Source organism: Ammospiza nelsoni, chromosome 1 (genome assembly GCF_027579445.1).
Source record: "Ammospiza nelsoni isolate bAmmNel1 chromosome 1, bAmmNel1.pri, whole genome shotgun sequence".
Taxonomy (NCBI): domain Eukaryota; kingdom Metazoa; phylum Chordata; class Aves; order Passeriformes; family Passerellidae; genus Ammospiza; species Ammospiza nelsoni.
The window spans coordinates 28,979,789-29,007,417 of NC_080633.1; the positions used below are offsets into that span (position 1 = coordinate 28,979,789).

General features: G+C 37.6%; 1 protein-coding gene across 3 annotated transcripts in view; it reads right to left on the reverse strand.

Annotated features, from left to right (window-relative positions):
- ETV1 (ETS variant transcription factor 1) overlaps nucleotides 1-26,971 on the reverse strand; it is a 66,255-nt gene extending 39,284 nt beyond the window's left edge. Inside the window, exons 1-5 of one of the 3 annotated variants that reach the window (XM_059475761.1) lie at nucleotides 26,794-26,971; nucleotides 26,096-26,231; nucleotides 25,207-25,294; nucleotides 23,452-23,499; nucleotides 13,561-13,614 (exon numbers count right to left, since the gene is read on the reverse strand). In XM_059475761.1, coding sequence (XP_059331744.1) covers nucleotides 13,561-13,614; nucleotides 23,452-23,499; nucleotides 25,207-25,294; nucleotides 26,096-26,140 — 235 coding nt within the window. In that variant the 5' untranslated portion in view covers nucleotides 26,141-26,231; nucleotides 26,794-26,971. Of the gene's footprint in view, nucleotides 1-13,560; nucleotides 13,615-22,934; nucleotides 23,103-23,451; nucleotides 23,500-25,206; nucleotides 25,295-26,095; nucleotides 26,253-26,793 lie in introns of those variants that run through there. The other 2 variants (XM_059475770.1, XM_059475779.1) reach the window with 2 other exon arrangements.
- Nucleotides 26,972-27,629: the final 658 nt, after the last annotated feature.

Here is a 27,629-nt window from a genome sequence, read left to right on the forward strand (position 1 = left end):
ATCTCTGCAATGATACATTATATATGGCCAAAATATGTGTAATACTGTGATAAAGAGCAGAAAGATTTTTTCCTTTTCAAATGGATATGTATAACTGGGGAGAAAATGGGTAAGAGGCAAGCAGAAGAAAGTAAAAACTTGTAAATGTGTGAAAAAGCATTCAATAAAAAGCTAGTTCTTATGTGGTAACCTGACTCTAAGTCCAGAAAAGAAAATCTCTGGACAGCCTTTAACACAGAGAATGCTCTGCCACCCCTTGTCTCAGTGCTCTTTCCCAGAAAGTGGGACTTCATCACTGGGCAGCACTTGGCAAAGCCGTTATATATGAGTCCATCAATTCAGTCTTCGCCTTGGCTTCAGATCAGATCCTTCCAGCCCCTACTAGCTCAAAAGATAGAAACAGCATGGGACCTCATTTTTTGGAAGCTAGTTCTGAACGATGAGCCCAAGCACCAGCTTTCAAAGCCAACTGGCAAGAATAGAATACGTGGGCAAGATGGATCTATTTGAGAACCTTGTTTAACAAAAAGAAAATACCAGCTTTGAAGTAATCTGTCACCTTTACTGGAAAATATGCAACTACAAATGCACTTTAATAACAGTTAGAACTCATGCTGCAAAATGAAGCAAATTGCTTATTTTCTCTTCCAAACTAAAGCCTACAATATTGTACATGTCAATTAATGGTCTACTTGAATTGCATGAATGCTATGCAATGGTATAGGCTTTACATCCTTAGGGGGTGGGAAAGGATGTGGGGGGAAGGTAAAGAATAAAAGACAGCCCAAAATTGTGGGATTTTTTCCTCAAAGCCTACATGGAATGTTCTCAGATGACATGGTATGAGAATAGAAAGAAAATTTATTTTGAATTTGACTTAGGAAAAAGTAGCAAGTAGGTGAAAACAAACTGCAGCACAAGCTGGAATTTATTTTTGTTTACAAACAAGGAGTTGCAGGATGGAAAATAACAGCCCATTTTCCTACAATTGATATTGGAAAATTCTGGACATTAAGATGTACAGTAATGCATCCATCTTAGCCAGCACTGTTTGCTAAAATAACTTGCTCTTGCTTTGAAGTCAGGTTTTTTCTTTGCTAATTTTTTAAGCAAAAAGCATTACAGATTAATGACTAAAAGACAAAAAGAATGCATCGATGAAACTCAATTCTAAATTAATTGAATCACATGTTCATCTCTAGATTATGTTAGTTCTCTATATTCAACATAATTTTCCCTGTCCTGACTATGATCTGGCATTAATATGAAGTCTTTGAGATTAGCACCTGAGGCCAAAAAAAGTGTTGAAATAGAAAACAGAGAAGAGTTCACTGCACCTATAGGGCACCAAGTCTGCATCAGTATCCATCAGGCAGATTTATACAAGGGCATTTATACTCAGGGAAAAGGTGACCAACAAAATATCACTAAAATGCAGGCATATGCCATTTCCCTGCAGGACACCTCATGTGACAATTAAACATTATGGTCCTGCCCCTGCTCAGCAAAAAAAATTCTTCTAGGACCTTCTTCACAAAGGAAAGTAAGTGTCATTCTTTAACTGGAATTTTCTACAGCTTGTGTGCTAAGACACTAAAACATTCTGCCAGTGTAGCTATTTCTGGGCAGCTAACCCAAGACCCTCTTGCCATGACAGATGCAGCCTCCCCTGAGAGGTGGAGGGGTTCCCAGTTAGTGTGGGAGAGGAAGCACAATATTAGAGGTTGTACGCATTCCGCTTAATAATTGGTTCACCTCTATAAATCCTCACTTTTAGTGCAAGATATCCCTGATTTGCTTATCTGTGAAGATGCAATTTCTGAAATGCTCATTAGTTACTGAGGGTACACCTGCAGCCTTCTGACACTGGAAGTCCTGAAGGCACCACTGAGATAATTCAGATATTTGTAGCCACTTTGCTTCTCATTCCAAAGGACCATGTCAGTCAAAAACTTCATAGTATATTCACTGAGTATATTCAGTATAACAACAAGTAAAAAGCCCACCCAAAAGGGTAAGCCACTAGACTGGGGGGGTAGGGGGAGTAACTTTCAGTAAATATCAATAAAAGATAACCTACTCACTAAAATGCAAAGGTAGACCAATTCCAAGGCAAACTTTTCCAGAGGCTTCTAGTAAATACCTAGGTAAGGCACTATAGGTCCTTTGTCATAAACTGACAGTGTATTTGGGCAGCTGCGACCTGGCTGAACTGCCACACAGTATTAGAAAACTGTCTCTACTCTTCTACCCTCAAGCATGGAACATTTTGGCACAACTGTGGTTAGTTGATCCCTCTTTGCCTCTATCCCCAAAAGATTTTCACTTTCCCGTTAAGAATTGTCTGGAAGGTATTTTCAGGCAGCAGGAGCTGCAGTTACCGAGACAGTTTCTCAACCTCCAAAAGAAGCAATCCCACAGAAATGCTGTCACAGGCACTGTTTTATTCCAATTTATGTCCCCTTCCTGAAGTGCTCTCCTTCCTTTCCAGACAATTTACCTGTCCAGCTGTAGGAGACTCACAGCTGCAGGCAGTCGAGTGGAAAGTGCTGCCAGAGGGTCTCTGCCTCCTAGCAGGTACCTCCAGGGTAAAAGTGAACCTGCTGACTAATACCAGGGGCACTGGATTACTGGGAAGAATACAAGGAAATTTGCAGAACATTGGCGGGAGGGAGAAGGGAAGGATTAAGCTAGGAGGAGTGAACTGGCTCACTTTGATGTCTGAGGAGAGCAGGTGAGGCAGGACCAGGAGCTCTCCCTGCCCCCAAAATAAACAGAAGCTTAGGGCTCTCTCGAGGAGGAAGTGGTAACCTAATAAAATTCAACCAGCTGGGTTCTGTAGCAATTGAACTAAAACATGTGGATAGCTGAAGATGATTATAGGGAGGGAAAAAAAAAATTTCAAAGAATTTTTAATCCCTCTACATTGCATCTGCTACCTCCACATCCACACAGAGAAACAGGGCTGCTCTTCACCTGCATTTGCTTTGTTAAAATCCAGGGAGGAGATCGGGGCACTTGTTCCTACAGCTACTGATAATGTATCTGGCTCCAAAGGCTCCCAGGCACGGTGCAAAAAGAGGCAATCCACCTTTAGAGCTTCTGCTAAAGAGGAAGTTCTTAATGTAAAATCAAGCCTGGGAGAAAACTTAAATTGTATTCCTACCTGGGAATTATCAATAAAGTTAAATGCAAAGAGAAGAGCTGGCCACTATATCAGGGTCTGTGTGCTTTTCTGAGGACAGGATCTCCATTTGCAACAATTTTCAAAATTTAATTTAAATTGTGAGAGGTAATGGCTAAGCATTGCGTAGTTTCCATTACTAAAATACCCAATAATATCCCAGCATTTTACACATACACACACATGCACACTTTCCACTTCAGATAACTATGCATTTTGACATTTCAGGTCTGGATTTAAATAGTTTTATAGAAACAAAATTATGAAGAAAACTCTGGAAACTATAACAAGCATTTTTACCAAACATAACAATAAACTGTAAAATTAACAATTTTGTATTTTCTATTTATTGTTTTAAAGGTATCATCACCTTGATATTTAGGAAAGATGCCCACAGCAGAAAACAAACTGGAACTGATTCTGCCTCATCTCACCTCTTAAGGAAAAGTTTCAAGTTACATCAGTATAATTATTATCTTTGTTGTTCTTTTCTGATGTATTCATGCAAAGAGCTAACAGCCATCTATAAATGTGAGGGCCACCAATCTTGTTCTTGCAGCTGGACAAAATGTGAAAGAAACTGGATTTAATTGTTGGTTCTGCCATAATCCAAACAACCAGTGTCAGAAGATTGATTCTAGTTAGAAGTAGCTCAGCCTCAGGAGCCATAACCAATGCGTCAGTTTGTATCCCTATAAAAACAGGAATATCCTCATAATACAAGAGCATCCTAATAAAAGATTATCCTTAAGGATAATCATGCTTGTCAGATAGCTGCTCAAGTATATGCAAAAGTAAGAGAAAACAATAAATAATGAAATGGACTCTACACTGAGTGCTCTCTAGCATGAATTAAAGCACTAATTTAAAAGATTATTTACAATTTGTTTTTATTTTAGCGGCTCTCAATGTTAGGCACTAAAACTGAACAAAACTGCATTTTGAGATTATTTTTAATTCAATTTTGCCTTTAACAATAAGTATATATTCATAAAACAACACTAAGTCAGGGTAGTTAATGGGATGTTTGTTTACATCATGTGGAGAAAGGGACTGTCACCACTCTAAATACATGTGCCCTCCATGCTTCAATGTTCAATTTTCACAAATGTTCACCAGTAATAACTCTAACAGATCGCTTTTACAAATCATTCAAGCAAGGCTGGAATCTAATTCTCTACTTCACTACTGCAAAACCTGCAGTCTCCAGTGGAAAAGGTGCGGGCCACTGAAATAAGTCAACAGTAAAATTCAGCTCACAATTTTTATCACTGATTCAACAGGGAAACAAAGAAGCCATTGTCAGAAGTGGTTACGTCTGGGAACATAAAGTCAAGACTATATTTAAGTGGGCCGATTTTCAAAGACTCTTAGCAAAGTGCTCTTTCTGGAGCCAGTGGAAGCTTGACCACCTGCAACCAGGTGCTCGTGCTCAGCATGGATATTTAAGGCTTCTGCTGCTACTTAAAGCATTCCTAATGTATGTGAGACTCGCTGAACATACATTACTAATACACTTCCTGATGCTTTCTGAAGCCAAGCATTCCTAAAGTTTTATGATTATTTTATAAGTGCATACAATCAGTTAGACTGACAATTACATGTTGTATTTCCTATATGCATGTATACATATATATATATATTCACACACACACACTGACTATATAGACTTTTATTAATCTAGCTCCCAAATTCTAATGCAAAATGCTTGAAACTTTTTGGCTTTACAGAATACTGACAGTTTAAAAAGTCCTTGCTGTCTCCATTTCTCGTATTGCTTTGGCCGTGTGAAATTTTTAACAGATTGTTAAGTAAGGAAACATTGCATTCAGTTACAGCATGAAGACAGAGTATTAAAAAATAATTAAACTGTTTATCTTTTCTAGGTATACATTATAAGCAGAAAGGAAACAACCTTTGAGCAAAGAGGACCAAATTAGCAAGACTGGGAATTGTTTTTGCACATGTAATTTTTCAAATGTCCTTGATGACGACTCATAATATATAAATTCAAAGACAAAAACCTGGCCAGTCAGTAACCTTCCTATTCGGTGACTGCAGGACTCGGCAGTAAATGTCACTGCTAGAAAATATTTCACTACATTAACTTACTGGCAACCACATTTGCTGAATAAGTTCATAAACAGCCACAGGAAAAAAGACAACCAGAAATAAAGCTGCTAATGATTCACTCTTTTCTAACATGCATAATCCTCAGCTTACAGAAGAAATAAATACATAAGAATAAAGATATCCTTTACCAAAACAGTTCACTTCTCCATTCACCTCATCAAGGTCATACTAGAATCCAGGAACTGGTAAGAGTAATGTCTTGAAGACAAAGAGAATGAAGAATAAGTGAAGGGAAAAGAAAATAATCCTTCTCAGGGAAAAGACAAGCACACGCCTTGATAAAATAATCAGTTTTCCATTTACAAGTTTAGACTAGGTTTAGACCATTCCTAAAAAAAAAAAAAACACTGATGACTTCTAAATTTCAAAAGAATTAATAAATATAATAATTTTTGCATATTGATCAGCTTATAAATGGCTTCACTGTATCTACTTCCCAGTACTGAAATGCACAGGACGAAAACAAAAGGACTCAGAACCTGAAACAAGGGCTATTTTTCTTGTGAGCTTACAGAGGGCTACCTCTGTCCTATGTGACACAAATGTGTGTTAAGCATGTCAGTGCTGAACTGACGTCTTGAGGAGTTTCACTCTCTCCTCCTTTTTTTAACTGCTATATCACTCGAAAACTTCACAGCACTCTGTAGGAGAGCCTGATTTCTATCTCCAGTTGCTGAGGCAGCAAGCAGAAATAAAAAGATAAAAAATTATACAGACCGCAAACACATTTTATGTAAAGAAACATATGTGATATATAAAGTGGATGAACTCAGCTTGCAGACTGCCTCCTTATTTTAGACCATTCCAGAGCTTATAGATTTTCAAATCAGTATTTACACTGCTCTTGAAATACAAAACTCATTTTGCAAAAACACTGCATGGAAAGGAGCTTTAGAATAAGGGTTTTGTATCAAAATAGAATCACAAAGACCCTTTGGTCTGCCTTGCTTGGCTTCAGTGTGAAAATACAGCTAAAAGAGGTTTATGCACATTTTAATACAACTGGAAGTGAAAAAATGTTCTAATACGTACACATACTCCTGATGAAATTAACAACTGTCTGGTTTGTAACAGAAATAATGGTAGTCCTAAGAAAATATTGCCCTGACCACAAGTTACAATGTGAGGATCACTTGTATTTCCACAGACGAGACTTCCACAGAAGGAAGGAGGGGAGGCTCCCTCAGAGAGGAAATAGAAGGTTTTTTCAAATCTGAGAATTCAACATTTTGAATAAAATATGTTTAATGTTTTTGTTTTCATGTAAACAGTCGTTAGGAAGTGACCTGACAGCCTTAAGAAATTACCATTTGAAAGGAAAAAGGTCTACATGCTTCATCTTTGATCTAGGAGACAGATTTATCACAGGACAGGATGACTGAAGTTTATTCATTAGCTGATAACCTTCACATGCAACCCAAGCCTTTAATCTGCAATAAAGCAGCAGACAAGGACAGGGCTGAAGGAAAGGAAACTAACTCAGCTTGGATGAGCAGGGACATGGCAGTGGAAGGGCAGTGGGCAGACAGGGGCACAAAACCCCGCAGGAAGAGCCCTGTCCAGCTGCCTGGGCTCCCCCATGCCCACACTGCTGGAGACCATCAGCTTCACACTGGTCCTGGGCAGTTAAACCGGTCTGCATGGGGTGTCTGCTGTCTCTGTGGATGCCCAGAGGTACCTTTCCATTACCAGTAAAATTCACATCACAGCCAGCTGGGCACTCTGAAAGAAAGCTTCCGCTTTAGAAGTTTTAAAAATCAAAAGCTGCGTTCTTGATGGGGGTCTTCTAATTTGTTTCACAGGGCTACTGCCACCACAAGTATTTACATAATCTGTGAGACATTACCACTACTGCAATCCCGGAGAATCTCAAATCTTTGCACCTTCAAAGCTGGAAATTTAGTATAAAAATACAAGCAGATAAGCAAATAAGCAAAAACTGCTTATTAAAATCAAAGCAAGCCCACAAATTCTCTACTATTAAGATCACAAGTTAAAGGCATTACAGTCGACACTCTCCCTCACAGTAAAACTTTTTCAAGAATCAAATCTTGCAATTATGGTCACAAGTATATGGCAGATTTAAATATTTCCAATAATCTTCTAGAGGAAAAAGAAGAAAACCAAAACCCTTATTAGCACAGGCTAATGCCCATCAATGAGCTACAAAATGAGTTTTCTGAAAGACACCAAATCCTAATTTCTTTTGAATGTGAATTAAGGAAAAAAAAATTGGAAAAGAAAAAGGAAAGTTAACAGGTGGTAACAGTTTCAGTCGGCTTTAAACAAAGGAAACAAGTGCTCAGGGATACAATGAAAGAAGCAAGGCTATCTAAGGCAACTATGAAGGGAGATAAGGTGGTCAGCATCGACTCCTCAGTCTGACCTCTCCAGCTCTTACAACAGCAATTGCACTGGACTGTCTTTGTAAAATGCTTTTGAGATCTCCAGATAAGTGATCATTAAGAAAGCTGTGTATCTCACAGCAGAGTGATACATGCATTTCTGTACCTACTTCAAACCAGAAACAAAGATGTTAAGCAACATGCCCAAGGTCATGCAAAGCTAAAGGCAGGAACAAACCACAGAGCCCCGACTCTCACAGCCCTTGAGAAAGAATCCATCACAGTGGGGCATGCACTAAAAGAAGTAAGCAAATGTCTCTGTATTTGACAATATCTGACCTATGGAAGGAAGTAGTTTCAAGACAAGTGGCAAGAAACAAAACACAGCTGCAGCAAAAGCCCTACCAGGGAATAGCTCAGCACCAGGAATAAGTAGCACCACCTTGCAGGATATTTGTCAGACTGCCTGCTGTAGCACCACACTTGCAGAGCTACACTCAAAAAAAATGTTATTCCAGACACACAGACTCTAACTAAAGGCATAATAAAATAAAAAAAAATAAATCTCAAAAAAAAAAAAATAAAAACACTGAAAAGATGCTGGTGTGTGCAATTTGCCACAACCAAAACGCTACCAACTGTAATTTCTAGAACATTGTGCACTACCAAGACATGACTACCAGCTGCCTATGAAGTGAATCATCACGTTAAAAAGATGACATTTTTTTTTAGTCCACAAAAATCTCTTCTAGAAGCTGCAAAATTAAACTATTCTGCATGAAAACCAAAACTAATACCAGTAAATATACCTCATTTTGACTCCAGTAGACCTGTCAGAACTCCTAGTATGCTGGTGTTTTCTACCTTTATTGTGTGGGGTTTCTTCTCCAAAATATGTCAAAAGAAGGGAAAATTAACCTCTGTCAATTTCTCACCAGCTCTTGCCATACTAAAGCAAGCAGAAAATGCTCTTCTAATTCTGAAATTCACTTTTGAAATTTAAATCACAGAAAGAAAGAGAAAGAAAATAAACCAAAAGAAGCATTTTTAATATGGTAATGTAAAAAAAGAATTCCTTTGTATGCTGCAAATATATAAATAAATATTAAAGCTTTTCCTCATTTAAACTGCATTTGGAATATCCTACACCATTAGTTAAAATGACAGAAGAATACAGCTACCTGAAGCCTATGTAAAGAATCTCTCTTTAACAGGCTTTTAAAGATTGAAGCAGAGCATCTAAAAAGCACATCCCTGAATAATTTAAGATTCCTGGCATCTACATTGAAAGCGCCCCTTTACTAAACCTGGAGGAACAAAAAAAGAAGTAAGAGAAAGAATAAAGGTCATGAAAGATCAGTGACAAAATCACTACTAAAAAAAGTATTTTTTTCTATCTTAAAGTTTAATCAGACGTGGAGAAGCATGGATTTTTACAGCCAGCCCTTCCCATTTACTGTCAACAGCTGTGGTCTAACACTAACATTTACCCCTTGGCAGTGGTAAGGTAAGGCTGTGATGATCTCGGAAACAATACAGGAACAAAATAAACAAGAAGGAAGGAAAATGATCAAGAAGGTGAAGCACAAGACAAATCCTCATTAACAGAAACTCCTTAGCAAATAAAAGCCAAAACGTAGAATTTATGCTTAATTTTAACTACATAACTAACATTTCAGGGCAAAAGAAATAAAAAAAAGAAAACTCTGAAAAAGTAGATCCATGCAAATACATATTATTAAAACAAAATAAACCATGATTATACTATTAAGACACCAGGCAATCAAGTTTGGTGCCGAGTAATCCCCATTCATAACCAACTGTACCAAGGTCGCGTTACAATTCAGTGTTTTGTTGACAATACCAAGTTTTCTTTGCCAACTACATCTTTTAAACATCAGCAAATCCTACCTACTTCCTCTTGTGTCTGTCACAGAAACCATCCAAACAATGGGAGCAAGTAATCTTCACCTCAACAGCTATTGACTTCAAGAAAACTGAACACTTTATTCATTTTTGCTCCTGGAGTGGAAAGTCCTTGCTGTTCTACAGTATCTGAAAGCCTTGCCACTGATTACAACCAGTTCAGGATCTGGCTCCTCCTCAGTATATGAAAATGGACTTGAAACAATAGGAAACCTTATCTGAGGAAGTTAACACAGGTCACCCTTCTCCAAATGTGAATACTGACTCTACATGGAGGGAAAAAAAGCTTAATTAGGTTTTATGAATTGGGTAAGAATTAGGAAAAAGTGTCACATGAAGTATGTTGATTAAAAGACCACACCAAAACCTTTTTAGAGCAAACAGATTTTTACATCTTTGCTTTACACAACTTTTCATGTTATTGTTAAAGAATAGTCATTAGGACGTTACTTGAATGTTCAGCAAACAAGTGAACTGCATTACAGAAGCAGATTCAGAAAGAGACAAAACCAACCTGCCTAAAACAGAATTTTTGGGAAAAAGCCTGTAGAAGATTCCTCACTCTTTCTGTGGAACTTTTATTTCTTGTGAGAATGAAATGAAATTGAAAAACTAAGAAAATGACACTATTTAATATGCAATTCAATATTTTTCCAGTATCATTTCAAACAAAAAAAAGTTTTTATACACATTGTTGCCTCCTAGAACTCAAGAATTTCAGTGCTCACAGAAAGTAGAAAGGTACAAGAAACTGCATTTTGTTTCTCAAATTTCAGCCAAACAAGCTAGTTGTTATCTACTCTAAATTCCACTCACTCTAAATAAAATTACAAAAAGGTTCTTTGTGATAGATATGCCAAGTTAAAAATATTTAATAAAAGAGTAAGAGAAGATGGGACTATGATGACAAAAAATTAAGGTTTGAAAGTGCAGTAAATAAGAATTACTAAGATTCTTACAGTAGGAAGGGCCTCTTTCCAGAAACCATAAAGGAGTAACAAAACAAATTTTACTTTTAAACAGCTTAAAGCTTGACATGCTGGATCCTTAGCTAATAGAAATGTGCGTAATTCCAATAACGTCAATAATACCACATGAAGTTATGCTGGCTGTTGATCTCACCCATAATATCTAAAGCCCACACCTAACTATAAATACACACATTATGTTTGCTTTTCAAAAAGTGATTGAAGTTTAATAGCAAGTCATAATTGAAATATTCATGGGCCCAAGCTAGCTTTGAAGTTAAATCCCTGAGTGAACAAAGTGGACTGTATATCTAATCTAAACTAAATGTTTCCCCTAGTTACTAATACCAGTGCAGTTTCACTAGTTAAAATCATTATTACAGATAATAAAGGCAAAAGCCACAGCACTTTAAGGGGCATTCAATCCTGCTCAGTGCTAGGACGCAGCACATGATCTTGGCATATCAGCTCCTCCACTATCTTCCACATCTTGTTTCAAGAGCTGATTTCTTCAGATCACCAAGCTGGTGATTTCTAGGCAAGAAAATTTTCACCACACTCTTCCAAAACTGCCACTGTTACTGAAGCTTCTTAAGTCTCCTTTTAATGTTTCAATTTAACATCACAACTTTCAATTTAACAGCACAGATCTGTCTCGGCTTTAAAGCCCCTTTCTCAAGCAATGAAGCTATAAATAAAATGTCATTATTTTTTCTACCTGGACTGCAGATTGTAACTGTTTCACTGGAACACTTCTGTTTTATTTACACGCTTTGCACATCACATACACACCCTTATTTCTGTAGCAAAGCACAGTTTAGTTTAGATGCCTTTAAACTAAAGTGGCTGCAACCCCTTCATTCATACACTTCCGTTCTTCTTCACATTTGCCTCAATTAAATGTATTAAACACTAAATCTATGACAGCTTGTCCATTCTCTCCCATGTAAAAATAGAAATTAAAATAAATAAAATAAAATAAATTTAAATAGATTTAAAAAAAAGGAAATCAAGTGCTTCTGCCAGACTGCTGCCAGTAATGGGCTCAGTACTGCACAGTTATAGACTATATAGAGCAAGTCATTATAATGGAGTTTGAAGGCAGGCTTGGATCTAGAGAAAACAGTCACAATTGTGCTACTTCTGCAGCAGTAATTTCCCCATGGCTTTGGTTATGTTGATCTCTGTTCCTGTTTTGCAGAGCCCACAGCTACATACATTATATCCAAGTATATGTCTGAAACTCCATAACCTTTGCCAGAGTAACTCTCCAGGAAGCTCTCCTGACCTTTACTTAAGATAAAGAAACCAACTGAAATGAAGAAATAAATGTTCCTTTGATAATACTGTGTAAGCTGTGGCTAAGGAACTTTGAAACACAACAGCATTAATAAAATAGCCATATTAGGAGAATTTCTTTATCACTAAAAGCAGTGGCCAGCTTCAATAGGGCTTTTCATAGTCCACAAATTATTTTCCAAGAATCATTGACTTGTTGTGTAACGATAATTGTGGGTTAATAGAAGCGCCAGTTGAACTTTGTACTCTTACACAAAGGCATACGCATGAATGACTATATTTGGACACAGATCCGTATGTAAAGTAACATATCTGATTTTCAATGTATAGATTGTTCTCTCTTTTGTATTATAATTTAATTTTTTTTAAAAAGTCTTTGAAGACAGAGGTAAAAAAACAAAACCTCTGTTATAAAAGGCAATTTTCAAAGTTTAAAAGTGACCACAATTGTTGGTTAGCATATGTACAGGAACTTTGACAGAAAAACTAATTTAAATTGTTGCCGTGCAGGGATACTATCCTGCACAGCAACAATTCCAGGGGATTAAAAAAAAAGTGTGGGCTTTTTTTTGCCTCACAAAATGCTGTTATGAATACTCTCAATTAATTCTTCTTAAAACAGCTACTTAATAACTGGAAAAATAATCTAAAAGATTTATAGGAAAATTCAGTAAGTGTGATTTTTTTTTTTTGTTTAAAGACAATTTAAATGCAATTCTTCCTAATCTCTCTATATTAATCTTAATATTTCAGTATATGAATGCCATGTTTAACAGCTATCTGGTTTAGTGAACTGCAGTAATTCACTCCAATAGGATAAACTATTTAAGTTATTTAGCAAAATGGAAAAGCTACCATGTGTTCTGCTGCAATCAGCAGACACTGTTTAGAACAGACCTCTGATGATGGGGAGAAGCCTTGCTATGAAGAACAGAACTACAAAAAGAAGCTCCAAGAAGCCTGTGACTGTCAGACGTTTCTCATGCTATGCCCTTGCAATCACCCAATACCACAGAACATCAGGTACAGCAAAATGGAGCCAGCATTTAACAGAATAGGAGCATTTTAATAGGTAAAGGCAAGACTTGAGGGGTACAGGCTGATAAAAATAAGTTCAGACTCTTGTTAACTAAGTAGAAAACAATGCAAAGCAACCAGCTTAACATAACTCCTGTTCTCACCAATTAACTCAAAGGAAAATATTGTTTGAGCAAGAAAATGCTACATGCTAAGACAACTTTAGAATGCTTCAGCTGTGGCTGTATTTGACTGATTACGTGGAGAATTTTATTTATTCTTTCATACACAAAACGTGTCGAGCAGCCTGACTTCTGCTCAGCAGAGATGCATCCTCCGTCCCACAGTATCTGATCTGTGCTGGCTAAAAAGCTCCTCTGCACACTCTACAGACAAAGAAACTCCTTCCACCTCCACAACCTAAGATTTCCGTGCTTCCCTGGGGCTGTGGGTGGAAATGACAGGGAAGGGCCCCATGCTAAAGGTTATACCTTCAGCCCAAAGAAGTTCTTTTGGCTGCACATCAAAATGCCGCTTGCTTTATCTACTCATCACACTGATGTCACCGATCAGCAAAAGGAGCTATCACATGACCACAGATGACAAAATAAATAACAAATATGAAGATGCAGATATAAATATACAAATATGTATATTTCAAGAAAGTGATGATTTGTAGTATACTTACAACTTTCAGCCTGATAGTCTGGCACAAACTGCTCATCATTGTCAGGTACCTGAGCTGAAGAAAGGAAAACAAAAACAAAACAAACAAAAACCAAGAATTAAAATAAGCCATTAAAGCATAAATAAAGACTCTTGTGCTTAATTTAAAGCACAGTCAAATTTAAAATTATGATTTTTTGTTTCTTCATTGTTGGGTATGAAAATCAGGCAAGCGCATCATTTTAATATCAGATAAGCCCTGGGGTGAAGCTGTGTGGTGCAGCGTGAGTCCAGAGAAGTCCTGGCACAGAACAATGGGAATGGGAGGATGTGGGGACTCACTGGCCCTGCCTCACTCCCTGTACCAGGATCTGGACCTACCAAGCCACTGGTAAAACTCATCAGTGCTTATTTTCAAAATATCTGCACATCAAGTTCCACATAAAACCAAATCCCACTGATTAACACCAATGCTTCTTTAACCCGAAACTACGACACCTTTGGCTTACTTAAAAGTGATTCCAATTGTTTGTGGCAGTCAGCCAACACAGTAGGGATTTTCTGTTATTGTTTTAAATATTCAAAAAGAACTATTTTACCAGACCACAGAATTTCTAGTTCAATTACAACATTTCAGACATCAAAAAAGATTTAGTTAAAACAAAAATCACGACTAACATCCATTTGCCTTTTGTAAGATCGTCTTTGCTTTTAGGAAACTTCCATCACAAACCTGAGCTATTAAATACAATCATTTCACGGTCTGCTGATAGATAATTTTGCTCCTCTGGTACCACATTTCCTTTTCGTTGTATATCTAAGACATTATCCATCTCTCAAACTGTGTGGTAAACTCATTTAAACCATTTAAGCTGAAATAGCACTAAACGTTTATTATAGATGAATACATTCAAATAACTGCAGAACATTACACAGAAGCGGCGTCCTCAGAGCATGACTGTTTCTGGTACACCAAGAGAGATCCAGCTAATCTTCTCTTAACTTTGTCATCTTTTCCTCAACATCCACACCAACTGGAATCGCCGCAGCAAAGCTGCGTAAAATTCCCGTTTAAAAATGCTTTCCACAGTTCTTGTCCAAAGACAAGCAAATAATTCATACTATCTTAATTAAAAGTTAACATCTGCCATGATCTGGTTACCCAATAACATTTGAAAGGTAAATGCTGCTTATATAATCTTTTATCGAAACTGTGATTATCAAATGTTCTCAAATATGTTAATTGATAAAATGTGACTTTCGTGCCCTTCAGAACATTTTCTAGTATAGGAAATGCATATTCCCCATTATATATGTGCAATTTCTACTAGTTTTTATATAATTTGAATTAAAAATATATATTTAATTAAAATTACTCACAATTATTTTGAATGTGCATTACACTGCTCTTCATGGACCAGACCTCCACTCCTTTACTCAGGAAATATTTCTAATGACTTAACTGGAAGTTTTTTTCCTGGGTAAAGAGTTCAGAATCAGGCTCATAATACTGAAAAATTATTTGTTCTGGGTTTTAAAATAAAATTAAAATCCTACTGTCTTAATTGCAGCAAATACCCCTTAAAAGCAAATGACCTTGGAAATGTGCAAATACAGATTTGAAAAGGAGTGTGAGATAAATACACTAAGTGTAATTAGCCTTACTTTGAAAAAAAAAAGCACAGCTACTGTTGCTTTGTTGTTCGGGTTTCTAATTAAAAAAAAAAAACTGAACAAAATCAAACCTGACAGTAACTCATCCTTTTATAATAAACCAGTACCTCTGAGGACATATTGGCTCCTCAAAATTTGAAGTTGTATAAAACACTACCAACCCAAATATACCCAGTATTTTGATGTATTCAATTTCTCTTTCTTCTAGAGAAACCACACAAGTTTTACTAAGAATGAACTCAGGGACAGAATGAGCCCAAATATTAACACTCCACAATTTCTGACATTTCATGCAATTGACTACACGTGAATGTTTGGCATTTTCCTTACAAAAATGCCAACTATTTGATTGTCACAGAAAAATCTCATTATGAAATCAAGGTCTTCTACTTAGAAATCAGTACCTAAGATTTCTGATAAGTCCACTTGTTTTTGAAGCATCTGTGAGTACACTCAGAGTTAAAGTAATTGAATCAAGTCACTTGTTTACAGAAGACACATCCCACACATTTTTCTTAAGCCACACACCATTTTCAAATGCAGCAGGGAGACTAGCAGGATTAATTTTTTAACATGCACCTGCATTTCATATACACATGTATATGTAGAGATATATATATATATATATAAATTTGTGAATCTAAGATATCTTTGAAAGCCTCAAAGAAAACAAAACCCCCTTCTGTTTAAATAAAGAGGCTACATTTAGTGGTTGCAGAACAGGGATAGAAATCTCATATAACTTTCCAGAGAGCATCCTCCGTGCACTGGACAGCTTCACCAGTGCTTCATTCTGGTTTTATCAGTTTAATTTGACTTAGTCCAGAAAAAAAATCCGCTGTAGAGATTTATGTATATATCAGTAAGTAAGGTCCTTTTTTTTCCCAGGCATAGTACTCTATGAAAAAAATAAAATATATCTGGTTGAACTGTCATAGAAACTACTACATTACTGCCATTACCACTGATTTGCTCTTGTTTATGGAGTAAACAAGAATAATGTACTTTATTCATGGATCTCCAAAATTTATGAAGGCGTATTTAATAGAGACGGAGCGCATCATTTTATCGGCACTTTAGAAACAGGTGGAGACTATGCTGTCAAAATTTACTTTAAATGCAATATTAACATAGCCTTAAAAGCCTCTGTAGAGAAAGGAACAATGCAAGTTAAAGAGTATTTAAAACCCTACCAAATATAAATATAACAAATAACAGCAAGCAAAACATTCAAACTAGGAACATGCATCTCCAACTGGAATGCAAATTTAGTAGCATAAGTACCTTAGAAATGAACCCATAAGCCTATATGGAGAAATTAAAAGGACCTGCTAACTGGTGGAAATGAGTACTTATTTCTTTCACTTAATCTGATATTATTCCTAAACTAGCAAAACTGAAATTGCGTACGCTCATCCTGCTGAAACACAAGCACTCATCGTCATGCAGAGGCTCCTTCCACCAGCATCTCGCTGTGAGATGCTGCATCATCGGGACACATCATCCCATCGCTCAAGCAGAGGAGGGCTTTTCTACCTGGATTTTGGATAATCACAGGTAGATTTTGCAGCAAATTAAATAGGCAGGTAAAGACGCTTCAACATGAATGTCTGAAAGGAAAATGTAACTTGCAGTGTCACAACTGTCTACACATTTATCTACATGGCCATTCATTTCCTCTTTTATTCATAAATACTGCAACTTAGCAAGGCCACTATAAAAGCTTCTGTTAACATACACAAGACACAATGCAGAAATCAGCAAAACTTTTCTTTTTACTTTGCCATTCAGAGGGAAATTGAAAAAAGATATCTGAAATGATCACCCATCTGAATGAGAACATTTCCTTGAGCTACTTAATTAAGGGGGTCTGAGAAGGCAAGTATATTCCAAAAGGCTGATAAAAGGTTTTGAAGGATATTAAGCACGTGGCTTTTACTGCTTATAGCAGAAGCAGCTACATGAGTTCATTCCACATTCAGAGCCATCAAGTCTCAGACTCCTGAAGCAGACAACATCTGCAGCATAAGCTATCCAACTCAGCCTAGAATATTACCAAAAGTTTTTTTTTCCTTCTGACTATAGCTATAATGTCTCAAGAGGATTTGGAAAGCATGCAGAAATTTAAATGACGATCTTGAAGATGTTATCAGTTTAGGTTTTACAGTTTCACTACCTACTGAGATATGCAAACATTCACAGCACAAAAATACTTAATGCTTGTTTGTAGTTTTTAAAGCTTTAAACACTCTTTGAAAGGCTGAACTGACGGCTCATTTTGCAAAGGGAAAGCAATTTGGAGGGAAAAAAAAAGTTTAGAACTCTGGCCTGTTAGCTTGCTTTCATTGCAAGTAAACAAAAAGTCCCCATTAACAAGCATCCAGGACAAAAGGAGTTAATATTTAATTAAAACCAGCTCTATCCACTGTAACAATGACCTGGAGCCAAACAAGGCAGAAGATGTATGAGTCATTCTTTCTGCCAGTGAATGAGACAGCTGATCTCCGAAGCAATTCCTCAAGACAAGCAGTCAGAACTGGAGTTCTGCCTCCATTCACAAAAACACAGTCCAGCATGAACCATGTGGCCCCAACCACAAGCTTTTCATGTCACACCCTTCCAGAAAGCTACAGCAAAGTAAACTTGAACTTTAGGCATAAACACAGTGATTTCACTGCTTTGTCTCAAGATGCAGCACAGACCTGCTGAGGAACGTTATTTAATAAATGAAAAGTTAAGCAAACTCTAAAGGGCTTAAACTTAACTCTTCCTTCTCCCACTCACAAACTGCTTCCAAAAGCTCAGCTGCACTCCAGAGAAAGGTGTTCTTGTTTAAAAAAAAAAAAAAAAACCAAACTGGAAACTGTCCAGAAAAACAAGAAGCTGAAAATGCTTCACTTAAAACTTTATTTTGGGTAGCAGAACACTTCCTGCGGTACTGTGTGCTCTGACCTCATGCTTCACTTTTAGAGCTAAGAGCAATTAGCTTTAAAATATCCATCATTTATTCAAAGTGGCAAAAGAAATTGAAATTGACAGGAAATTCTATATGAGCAGTAGTATTTTGGCCTTAGCTAAAATAAGACTTTGAGCTTCAAAAGTAATGGATCTATTGAGTTTTCTTTGATTCATTGTCAGTTCTGAATATCTGAAAGATTGGCTAAATTGTAAGTATTCTGCAAGAGCTGGGGTGGGGGGGTGTTGGTTCGTGGCTGTACTTTTTCCACGAGAACAACTGTTTCTAACAAAGAAGCATTGGGAAGGTAAAACAGTGATAAATTTCAAGATGGTAAAAAAAATTATTACCCATAAGCACTAGATTTGCTGTCAAAACAACCCCAAACCCTTTTTACATAACGTGAGATGCTCAGACTAATAAACTTAAATGCACTTCAAAACTAGTTCCAGATCTCAAAATTCTTCCTTATGTGAATAATCCCTAGGAATATGAAGATGGGTTTGCAGAATCTGCTCTTCATTTGCTGCTATACTAAAAATGAGAAAAAAAGTTAGTTTTAAAAGGAGTTCTCACATTTAGTATTTTGCTACATGCCTCATGGTTAGCAAAACCCTGTCCACATTTGAAAATTATGATTTTGAATAAAATTATTTACTTTACTAGCAAACAAGAAAAACACGGAAAAGTTTATTGCTACGCAGCCTTTCAGACTTGTAGATTTTTGGTGAGTTTATTTCTTTTGGATTTTTATTTTAATAACATCCCTTTCCTTCATTTTTGCCTAATCTAACTGTTCTTTTTTTTAGTGCAGATATTTATGATCATGAGCTGTATTAGAAAATCAAATCTATCAGATCACTGGAGTCCACAAAAAAAAAAAAAGAGAATAAGATATTCTCTGTATTACAAACTGAAAGTGTTTTCACTTCTTTTAAAAGTGTTTCTTCCTGTCAGGCAGATTTCAGTCATGGAGGTACTAAATTACAATTTCTTGACTCTTACTGCTCCTATAAAAATATGGACAGTTCTTGAATGTGGCTACATACCATCTGCCTTGCACTGGCTAAATTTTACAACTTTTTGGGAGAAAAAAGCTAGTTAGCCAGATTAAACAAAGCCACTCCAACTAGACTAATATTTGAAAATCCAGTACTCTCTTTTATTAAAAGCAATTCTTCAAGACCTAGAAACTATTTCCTTTCACACCTCCTCATTCAAGAAACAAATGACAAGTCAACACTTGCTTAGACATCACTGCAACATGGTGAGACCTTCACATCAGGAGAACAGAGGGAAGAAACTTATTTCCTCAAGTTCATTCCAAAGCTGGCCAATAATTATTTGAGAGAAATTGCTTACTTTCAGATACTAAGAAGTGGCTTCTGAATACCAGTAGCTGAAGAAGCCATCCCCTCAATTTAGCAGAGTTGCGGTAGAGGCACGAACCCGATACCAGTAGCAGTTATTTCAGACCCCTTTCTGTTTACTTAATCTTTTTGTATGTTTTACAAATCACACAAAGAATGTTATATTTTAGTTTTTAGTGTATTGCCATCTGAAAAGCTTATTAACTTGCTCCAAGAAGCAGATCTAGCGTATAAATTTATTATTTGTCTTCACTTGGGATGCCTTTTATGTATCTTAAACAAGCTGTAGGAGAAATTAGTGTCTAAATAATATTTTTAAAAAATTTGAGTTCTTTGTTAATCTAGTATTCCCCAAAACCAAATGCTTTCACCATACAAAGGAGACACTCACTAACAATTTGTTCTCTCTACATTTTGTTCCACAAGTAGGTAGAGTTACCATGACAAGATAACATTAGATTAATATTTTAACCACTTTTTTCAAGTCACCAAACAATTGCTACCTGACAGAACCAATCTGATTCCAAACACATGGAATCAATAAAGTCATTTAATAGTATTATCATGTCAAAATGTTGCCACTGAGTTATTTAAATATACATGATAAAATCCAAATAACATTTGTCTTGATTAGCAATAGGCAAGTTTAACTATTTCAAGGTTGAACATTGAAAAAATTATAAAAGGCTTCCCATTTTCAATTTCTAGCATGAGAAAACTGTTATACTCTATCTTCTGTCTTGCATAACAATTGACACAGAGCAATCTTAGAGTTGTTTTACATCAAAATAATTTAGAGTCTTTCTTACGTATATAATACTACACAGAATAAGAAGTAAAACTCATTTCCATAAAAATCTACTATGCAGCTAGTGGAATACATTTGTGAGCTCTCTGTAAGTAGTATTCAGCTTGTTAATTATGTAGTAATAAAATATTAAACAGGTTACACAAATTGTTTACATTTGGATTAATTCTTTAATACAAGTGAACCTCCCACCATTTTCAAGAGGAAAAGAATACACATATTTTCTGTTTACTTGTTTACCACCAACTTGTCACAGGTGACACTAGCTGTAAAAATCTTCAGGCTAAAATATGTGATGCAATAAGGACAGCGTCAAGAAAAGCAAAACAAAGAAAAATCCACAAGCATTATTTTTGTGTGTCATAAAATGCAACTCACTTTCTTCTCCTAACAAGTAAGTATATTTTTGACCTGGTTACACCCCAGTGGGGATCTGAACTTGCGGGAGAAACCTGGTCAGCTGCCACTGCTTTTCTTAAAAAGGGTCAAGATGTTTTAAAATTTCATGGTCATTTCCCTGGCTCCAGAGCACTATGAAAAGAAATATGTAAACAGTAGTGATGCTGCCAAATTGGCAGACTTCTAGCCTAGGAAGGTCCAGAAGAACATAAATGGACACATCTAGCAGTGGGTAAACAAGTCTGATTTCAAAATCTGTTTCCTGGCTAAGCTCATCCATATAGACATTTGAGCAGAGCTACAATGCCCTCAAACACCAGCATATTATAAGGAGCAACAGAAGTTGTTAAGGGTGGTTTTTTATTTTTTTCGATAAAACTTTGGGATGAAGCTAATAGTTCAATATTTGATGTTGTCATCTTAACTTTTTATTTCAGTTTTAGTTTAGCCTTATGAAAAGCTGTGCAAAGTTTGTTTCATGAAACAGCTCAAACCACGGCATGGCCCGAAACAGAGATTTCTAAAAGTATTTCTAGAACACTGCAAAACCTGTAATATTTAGTTGAAATATAATGTGGACAAATAGTGTTATTTAGGTTTATTTCTTTCTGCTATGTAAAAAAAAAGGAACTTTTTTTTTCATTTTTAAATATTTCCCAGATTATTTTATCTGCCTTTATAAAGGCTTTTCAACCTAGCTGACATGGGACTAGACACCTTGTCTCTCAAACCTATCTAAATTTAGTCAGTGAAATACTCTCTGATAAAGAGGTTAAAAGGCTCTCAAACAAATGATTCTAGTCTAAAATAAGCAGTGCCTTCAGAAAAAAAATTGCCATTACATTAATTTATGTACCTATGGAAGTGATCAAATTTCAGTTTTAAATTCTGCATTATTTTTCAAACTTCCATTATTATCTGCACATGCATTATGAATCTGCCTGCATTTTTTCTGACTTAAGATCAAAGAAATTTAACCATTTTTCAGAAATAAAACCATCCATGCCAGTGAAACAATCAATCTGAAAGTCAACCTCTAAATTAAAATGTAGTATCTTTTGAGTAGCACTTTAACGTGTTTCTGATTGCTATCATGAATGAGATGATACAATGTAAAGAGATCCTTAGGAAAATCACCACAGGGAGACAGCTACAGCTGACCATTATACTACAAAAATTATCTCAGTTCAGGACAGCCTGTTTTCAGTTATTAGGGAAGAATTTTATTAGTTCATAAAAATATATCCTCTGTTCATTCATTTCAGGAGGGGTTTTTGATTATACACAGAATAACCCCATAGTAAAACTAACACTAGCAGAATAAAAATGTCATCAAAATAAACATTACCCCACAACTTACTAATAGGTAAAGAAACCCCACAAAAAGCTGTTAAAACAGAATCAGGGTATAAATAAGCAGTCAGCAATATTTCCCTTTCTATGAACACTAACAGCAAGCATTTCACCCCAACATCCCTCCTTTAAAACAAAAACTAAACAAAACAAAAAAATCAAAAACCAAAAAAACCCCAACAACAACAACAAAAAAAAAACCAAACCAAAAAAATCAAACACAGAACAACTCTTCTATAAACAGCTATACATAGTCCTGTCCAGGAAAAAACTTAAACATATGTGAATACTCACATTCATTTAAATCAGGATGAATCTGGAGAGATTATTTTAACTTGCATCAAATTTATGTCTATTTCAGATGCACAAGTTTACATAAAAAACTGACCAGAAATATTGAGAAGAGATAATGCAAAAAAATCTTTATGCTTCAAATAAACAGTACTGCAAATATCAAAGAAAAAAAAATCAGAAAATGTTGCTGAAAACAAATAGACTTGAACAAGCAAAAATGTACCTTGCAACTTGTTAAAGTTCTATTGCAGCAGCTCATTTTTGTTACTGTTAAATGAATATCTCAACAACTGCTCGAAATTCAGATTTGTACATTATTGTTCTTAAACCTTTTCTCTTCACTAGAATGTGCTCTGCAAGATTATCTGAAGTACTTAAAAGAGCATGCATGTGTAAAACAGACCGATGTTAGTTTTCTAATCACCCGGTAGAGAATCTCACAACTACAAATACAAAGACAAAAATAACATGCAAAATATTTACAGGTTTCTGAAAAAAAAAAAAAAGAAAGAAAAAGTACTGGTTAAGCATTTCATACACACCTAATGTTCTGTGTTGTGAACAAGGTGGAAAGAAGACACTTGCACTTAAATCTTGAAGCATCCCGTCCCGATGAACCCAGAGAAACTAATTTCTGCCATCAGAAAAGTACTCCACCAGAACACCAAATAATTATATGTGCTGCTGAAAAGGAAACAGCAAGCCCAGTTCTGGCTGTATGTAGTCTCTCGAGGTACAATAATATAAACCTGATCAATTGCAATTAAAATCTGAACAGAGGCTTAGAACTTGAAGTCTTGGTGCATTAGTTCTTGCCAAAAGCAGATGTGATTGTGAGCTGGAAGCAATTTCTCCTGGTAATTTGTGATGACACTGGGTAGAGCAGCCCCAGAGTCCCCAAAGACAAACTCATCAGAGGCTCTAATGTATGCATGACACATGAGGTGGCTCTTTTAGAGCTCAATTAATTGGGCTGAACATTAAGACAGCAAGTTCAGGACTTTTTTTTTCCCCTCCAGAGTTGTTTTTCCTCTTTTTACAAGCAGTTTTTTCCCTTACCTTCTGCAAGCCATGTCTCCTGTAATTGGCTCAGATCTTGAAAGAGTTCTGCAAAAAGATAAAGACATGGATAAAATTTTATCTCTTCAAAAGATTAAAATAGGTTCAAAAATATATTTTTCCTTAAGAGCAATATACATCAATTCTGGTTTGGCAGTCAAGTGCACAGAAAAAGCAGGCATTCTGAGGCATCAGTTACTGATTTTTCTACACCTATTAAAAAAAACCCCAAGCACTTACTGTATTTTCAGCTCCTGAAATAATAACCAGAATCTTAACAGAGCTCTGTAGTATAAAAGGCTCATTCAGCAACACATAGAAAAGTTAAAAATCGTAACATTTCTTACAGGTGAACAATTTCTTCTTATACAATTCAGGCCTCCTCCTGTAATATCTGCCCCAGATAAAGCTTGCTTGGACTTCCACAGTTCTGCCTGAGCAACAACTGAGAATTTTTAATAGTAGGGTCATAACTATCATATAAAAATTCTGAAGCCGTGACCTGAGATGCTGCAATAGCAAAGAGAAATGGGAAATCTTTTGTACTTCCCCTAATGTTTTACTTCATATGATATGAGAACCACCACTATTTCCTCTATGCTGTACTCACTGTACTTCTTTAAAACTAAAACCACCTTCTTCATGGACTGAATTTTGCAGCAGCTTATCTTTTGCAATGCACTGAAATCAGGTACTTATGATGGGTGTAAAGCAGAGCAGCATTCAGCTTACTTGCAAGCCTCAGAAACTCAGTTACGAAAATTCTGTTTGCCAAGACTAAGTAGGATATTTGAACTAACAAATGGTTTATTTTTAATTTACTGTATTTTGAGAGAGACTTCCTCTTTTATGAATGCTGACAGATAACTATTTACATATACCTAAGTGACAGAGGCTATTCATTTATCCTGTGTACTGATACCCTACATGCACATTGGGAAATGATTTAACTGAAAATCAGAAAGTTGCTTTTTTTTTAATCTACTTTTCCAGGCAAGTATGGACTTTGAAAAGTGTGTCAGTGTGTTCTTACCCTGATAAGATTTACATAGGGGTAAGTTATAGGCCTCTACATATCTTCCTGTAGGTCTCGTGTACTTTCTGGGCTGTAGGCGTAGCATAACACAGCCCTTGTAACCTAAAGAAGTGTTAACAGCTACAGTCCTGGGTGGCTACTGATGGGACTAAGTTACAAACCTTTGGGCCTCCAAAACTTTCTCCACCCTGGGTTCTCTTAATCGAAATTCCCTGGATTTTTAACCCTGTCAGTGTCATACAACAAGAGAAACAGGCCAGCAGGCACCAGAGCCCTGACTACACAGCAAAGCTGGTGAAAATCAAATCTCCACACCCAAATTCTCTCACTCCTGCTACCACTAGTGAAGATATACCAGGGAAAAGGACGTTAAAAGATGGGAGGGATGAAGACTGCCCTAAATATGAAGAGGCTTGATGGTGAAAACCCAGGTGCCATGACTTGTGTCAGATGCCGCAAAGGCTTGTCCTCAGTGCATGACATCCGTGTGCCACATGTGCACAAAATGCAACAGGGTAAGTGAAGGAAAGACTTTCAACTTAATAAATTTATTGCCTTTGCCAGTTTGTTTTGCATTAGTAAATGTAGTTTTCTTGTCTTGTTTATTCAGATTGATCTAGATATATTTATCTCCAAAATAAATAAATAAAGAGCTCTCAAAAAGCTTCTCTGCATTAGTAAGAAAAGGGGGGGGTGGGGGGGGAACAACAAGCCCTCACCTTCTGAATCATGAGCCAGGTCTCTGTTAATGAATTTTCTTTTCCTGACATTTGTCGGTCTCTCATTACAGTTTCTCCCACGCGGATTCTATAAACAGGAAAGATCAGTTACTTTAGAAATCTGAGGTTTGAGATTTGGTTGGGTTTGTTTTGGGCTTTTTTAATTAATCAGGAATATGCAAAGTTGGCGTAAATTTTTATATTTTCAAACAGGGACTTCTTGCCAGCCTTCAATTTCTAACAAAAAATATTGCTGAGCACCTAATATCCTCCCAAATAGTCCTATATCTAAATGCAACACATTTCTATCTATCTATGTAGGCATCTATTTGTACAATACATATATAATGTGCTCAAGCAGCAACACAATGCCAATCGTATTTTTAGCATCTAAAGTATAGAAACCTACACAATAGCCCATAAATCCCCATAGCATAAGCTATGCAGGAGAACCCAGACATGAAATTATAATAGATTGCTTTGTTTCCCTGCGTTACTTATAAAATTGTTTGCAAAGTCCTGAAAGAAAAAAAAAAAAAAAACAAAAAAACAGAGAGGGGAAAAAAAAAGGTTAATGTTTGCCTCAACTTCATTCTTTTGAACGTTGCAGGCAAACGCAGCCAGAAACTTTGAATGCAGCTGCTGCTGCTCTCGCCTCCCTCATCCGCTAATCATGTGCATGATTTTTTAATCATCCCAAAACTGTCTTTAAAAGAACACGATGCTTTATCGCAATAACTAAGAAGATAGGCTCATCTTGCAAGCAAAGCTCCCAGATGAAGAGTCGCCCCTACAGCCGTAACAAAGCAGAGACTGTGTCTGTAAAACTCCCCCACAGAAATAAGTCGGAGTCAAGTTTATAAACACCAACTTTGAACTGATCACTCACATTGGTGACCATGTAAGGCACTTGCTGGTCATAAAATCCATCCATTCTGCAGCTCTTCCACGAGTCTTAGCTCAGTGTTTTTTATTTACTGGGCATTTGATCTGGAGATTTCCTCGGGATCTGGACTCCAATCAGCCTAGAGGGGAATACAAGATGGCTTTTAGATTAAAAAAAAAAAAAAAAAAAAAAAAAAAAAAAAAAAAAAAAAGAGAGACAGCATGAATGAACTGCTTGCATTTGCATACCTAATTAATCTCAAAGAGTCCCATTCATAAAAACAACCCTCCCTTCTCTGCCTTCACCTGGGTTACACGCTCCTGCCAGCAAAGCGCGGAGCACAAGCCCTCGGCGGCGGCGGCGGCCGGCGGGGCGGGAGGCAGGGCTTTATTTACACTGCGCGCCGCGCCCGCGGGCGATCCGCGCCGCCGGCAGCCCCGGCTCTCGCAGCGTGTGCTCAACTCGTAATGGCGAACGCGGGGCTCGCCGCGCACCTCGCGGCGGCGGCGGCGCCCGGCGGCCACGCACTCACCGCCCTCACACACACACACACACACACAGACAGACAGACACACGCACGCACAGACACGGCCCCCCCGCCCCGCGCACCAGCCACCTTCTCCCACAGGATCGCTCCCGCAGCCCCACCGCCGCCGCGCAATCCTGCGGGGCGGCGGGCAAAGTTGCGGGGGAAGACCCACCTGAAGGCCACGCGCGGCGATCGGCTGCAAAAAAATTCCCTCCAAATTTAATAAAAACATTAATTATTCCCCGGCACTTCCCCCTTGGAAGCCGCGAGCGCCACTGACAGAGCTCGATCCCGTGGTTTTTCCTCTCCTCCTCCTCCAGGGGCCCCCGAGCCGCGCCGGCGGATCCCCGCCGCCCATTGGCTCCCCGCGCCCCCCGCCGGATCGCCGATCGCCGCGGCCCGCCCGCCCCGGCCCCGCCGCCCCGCCCGGCCCCGCGGGGGGCGACTCCGGCCGCGGCCCCGGCCCGCGGGGCAGCGCCTCGGAAGCGGCGCCCGGGGCCCGCCGGGATCCCGCCGCGGGCACGCCGTGCCCCCTGCGCCCCCCCGGGCGGCAGGGCAACCCCTTCCATTCACAAAATTTAAATTATTTAAAGAAAAAGTTTCGCCCGCCTGACTCCGTAAAGCGAAAGGCGCCCCCCGCGCACACGCGCGCCCTTTCTGGCGGCAGAGCTGCCTCGCAAAGCGCCGCGGGCGCCCGGAGTGAGCGCGACCAGAGACACTTGGTACCGTTTTGTCCGGAGCTGGTGGCATCTCGGGGCTCACGGGTGCTCTCGGTTTGGCTTTTTTTGTTGGGCGTGTTTGGTTGGTGGGTTTGGGGTAGGTTTTTTTTTGTTCTTTTTCTTTTTTTTTTTTTTTTTCATTGAATCATAGAAAGCAATTTTTATTTCTACGAGGATGACATAATTTCAAGGTTTTGTGGACAGAATTTGGCAGCACCTATACACCGGATCTAGGAGAATTTTTGGTGTAGTGGTGCCAGGACCTACCAAGGTCAGGACTTCTGAGGAC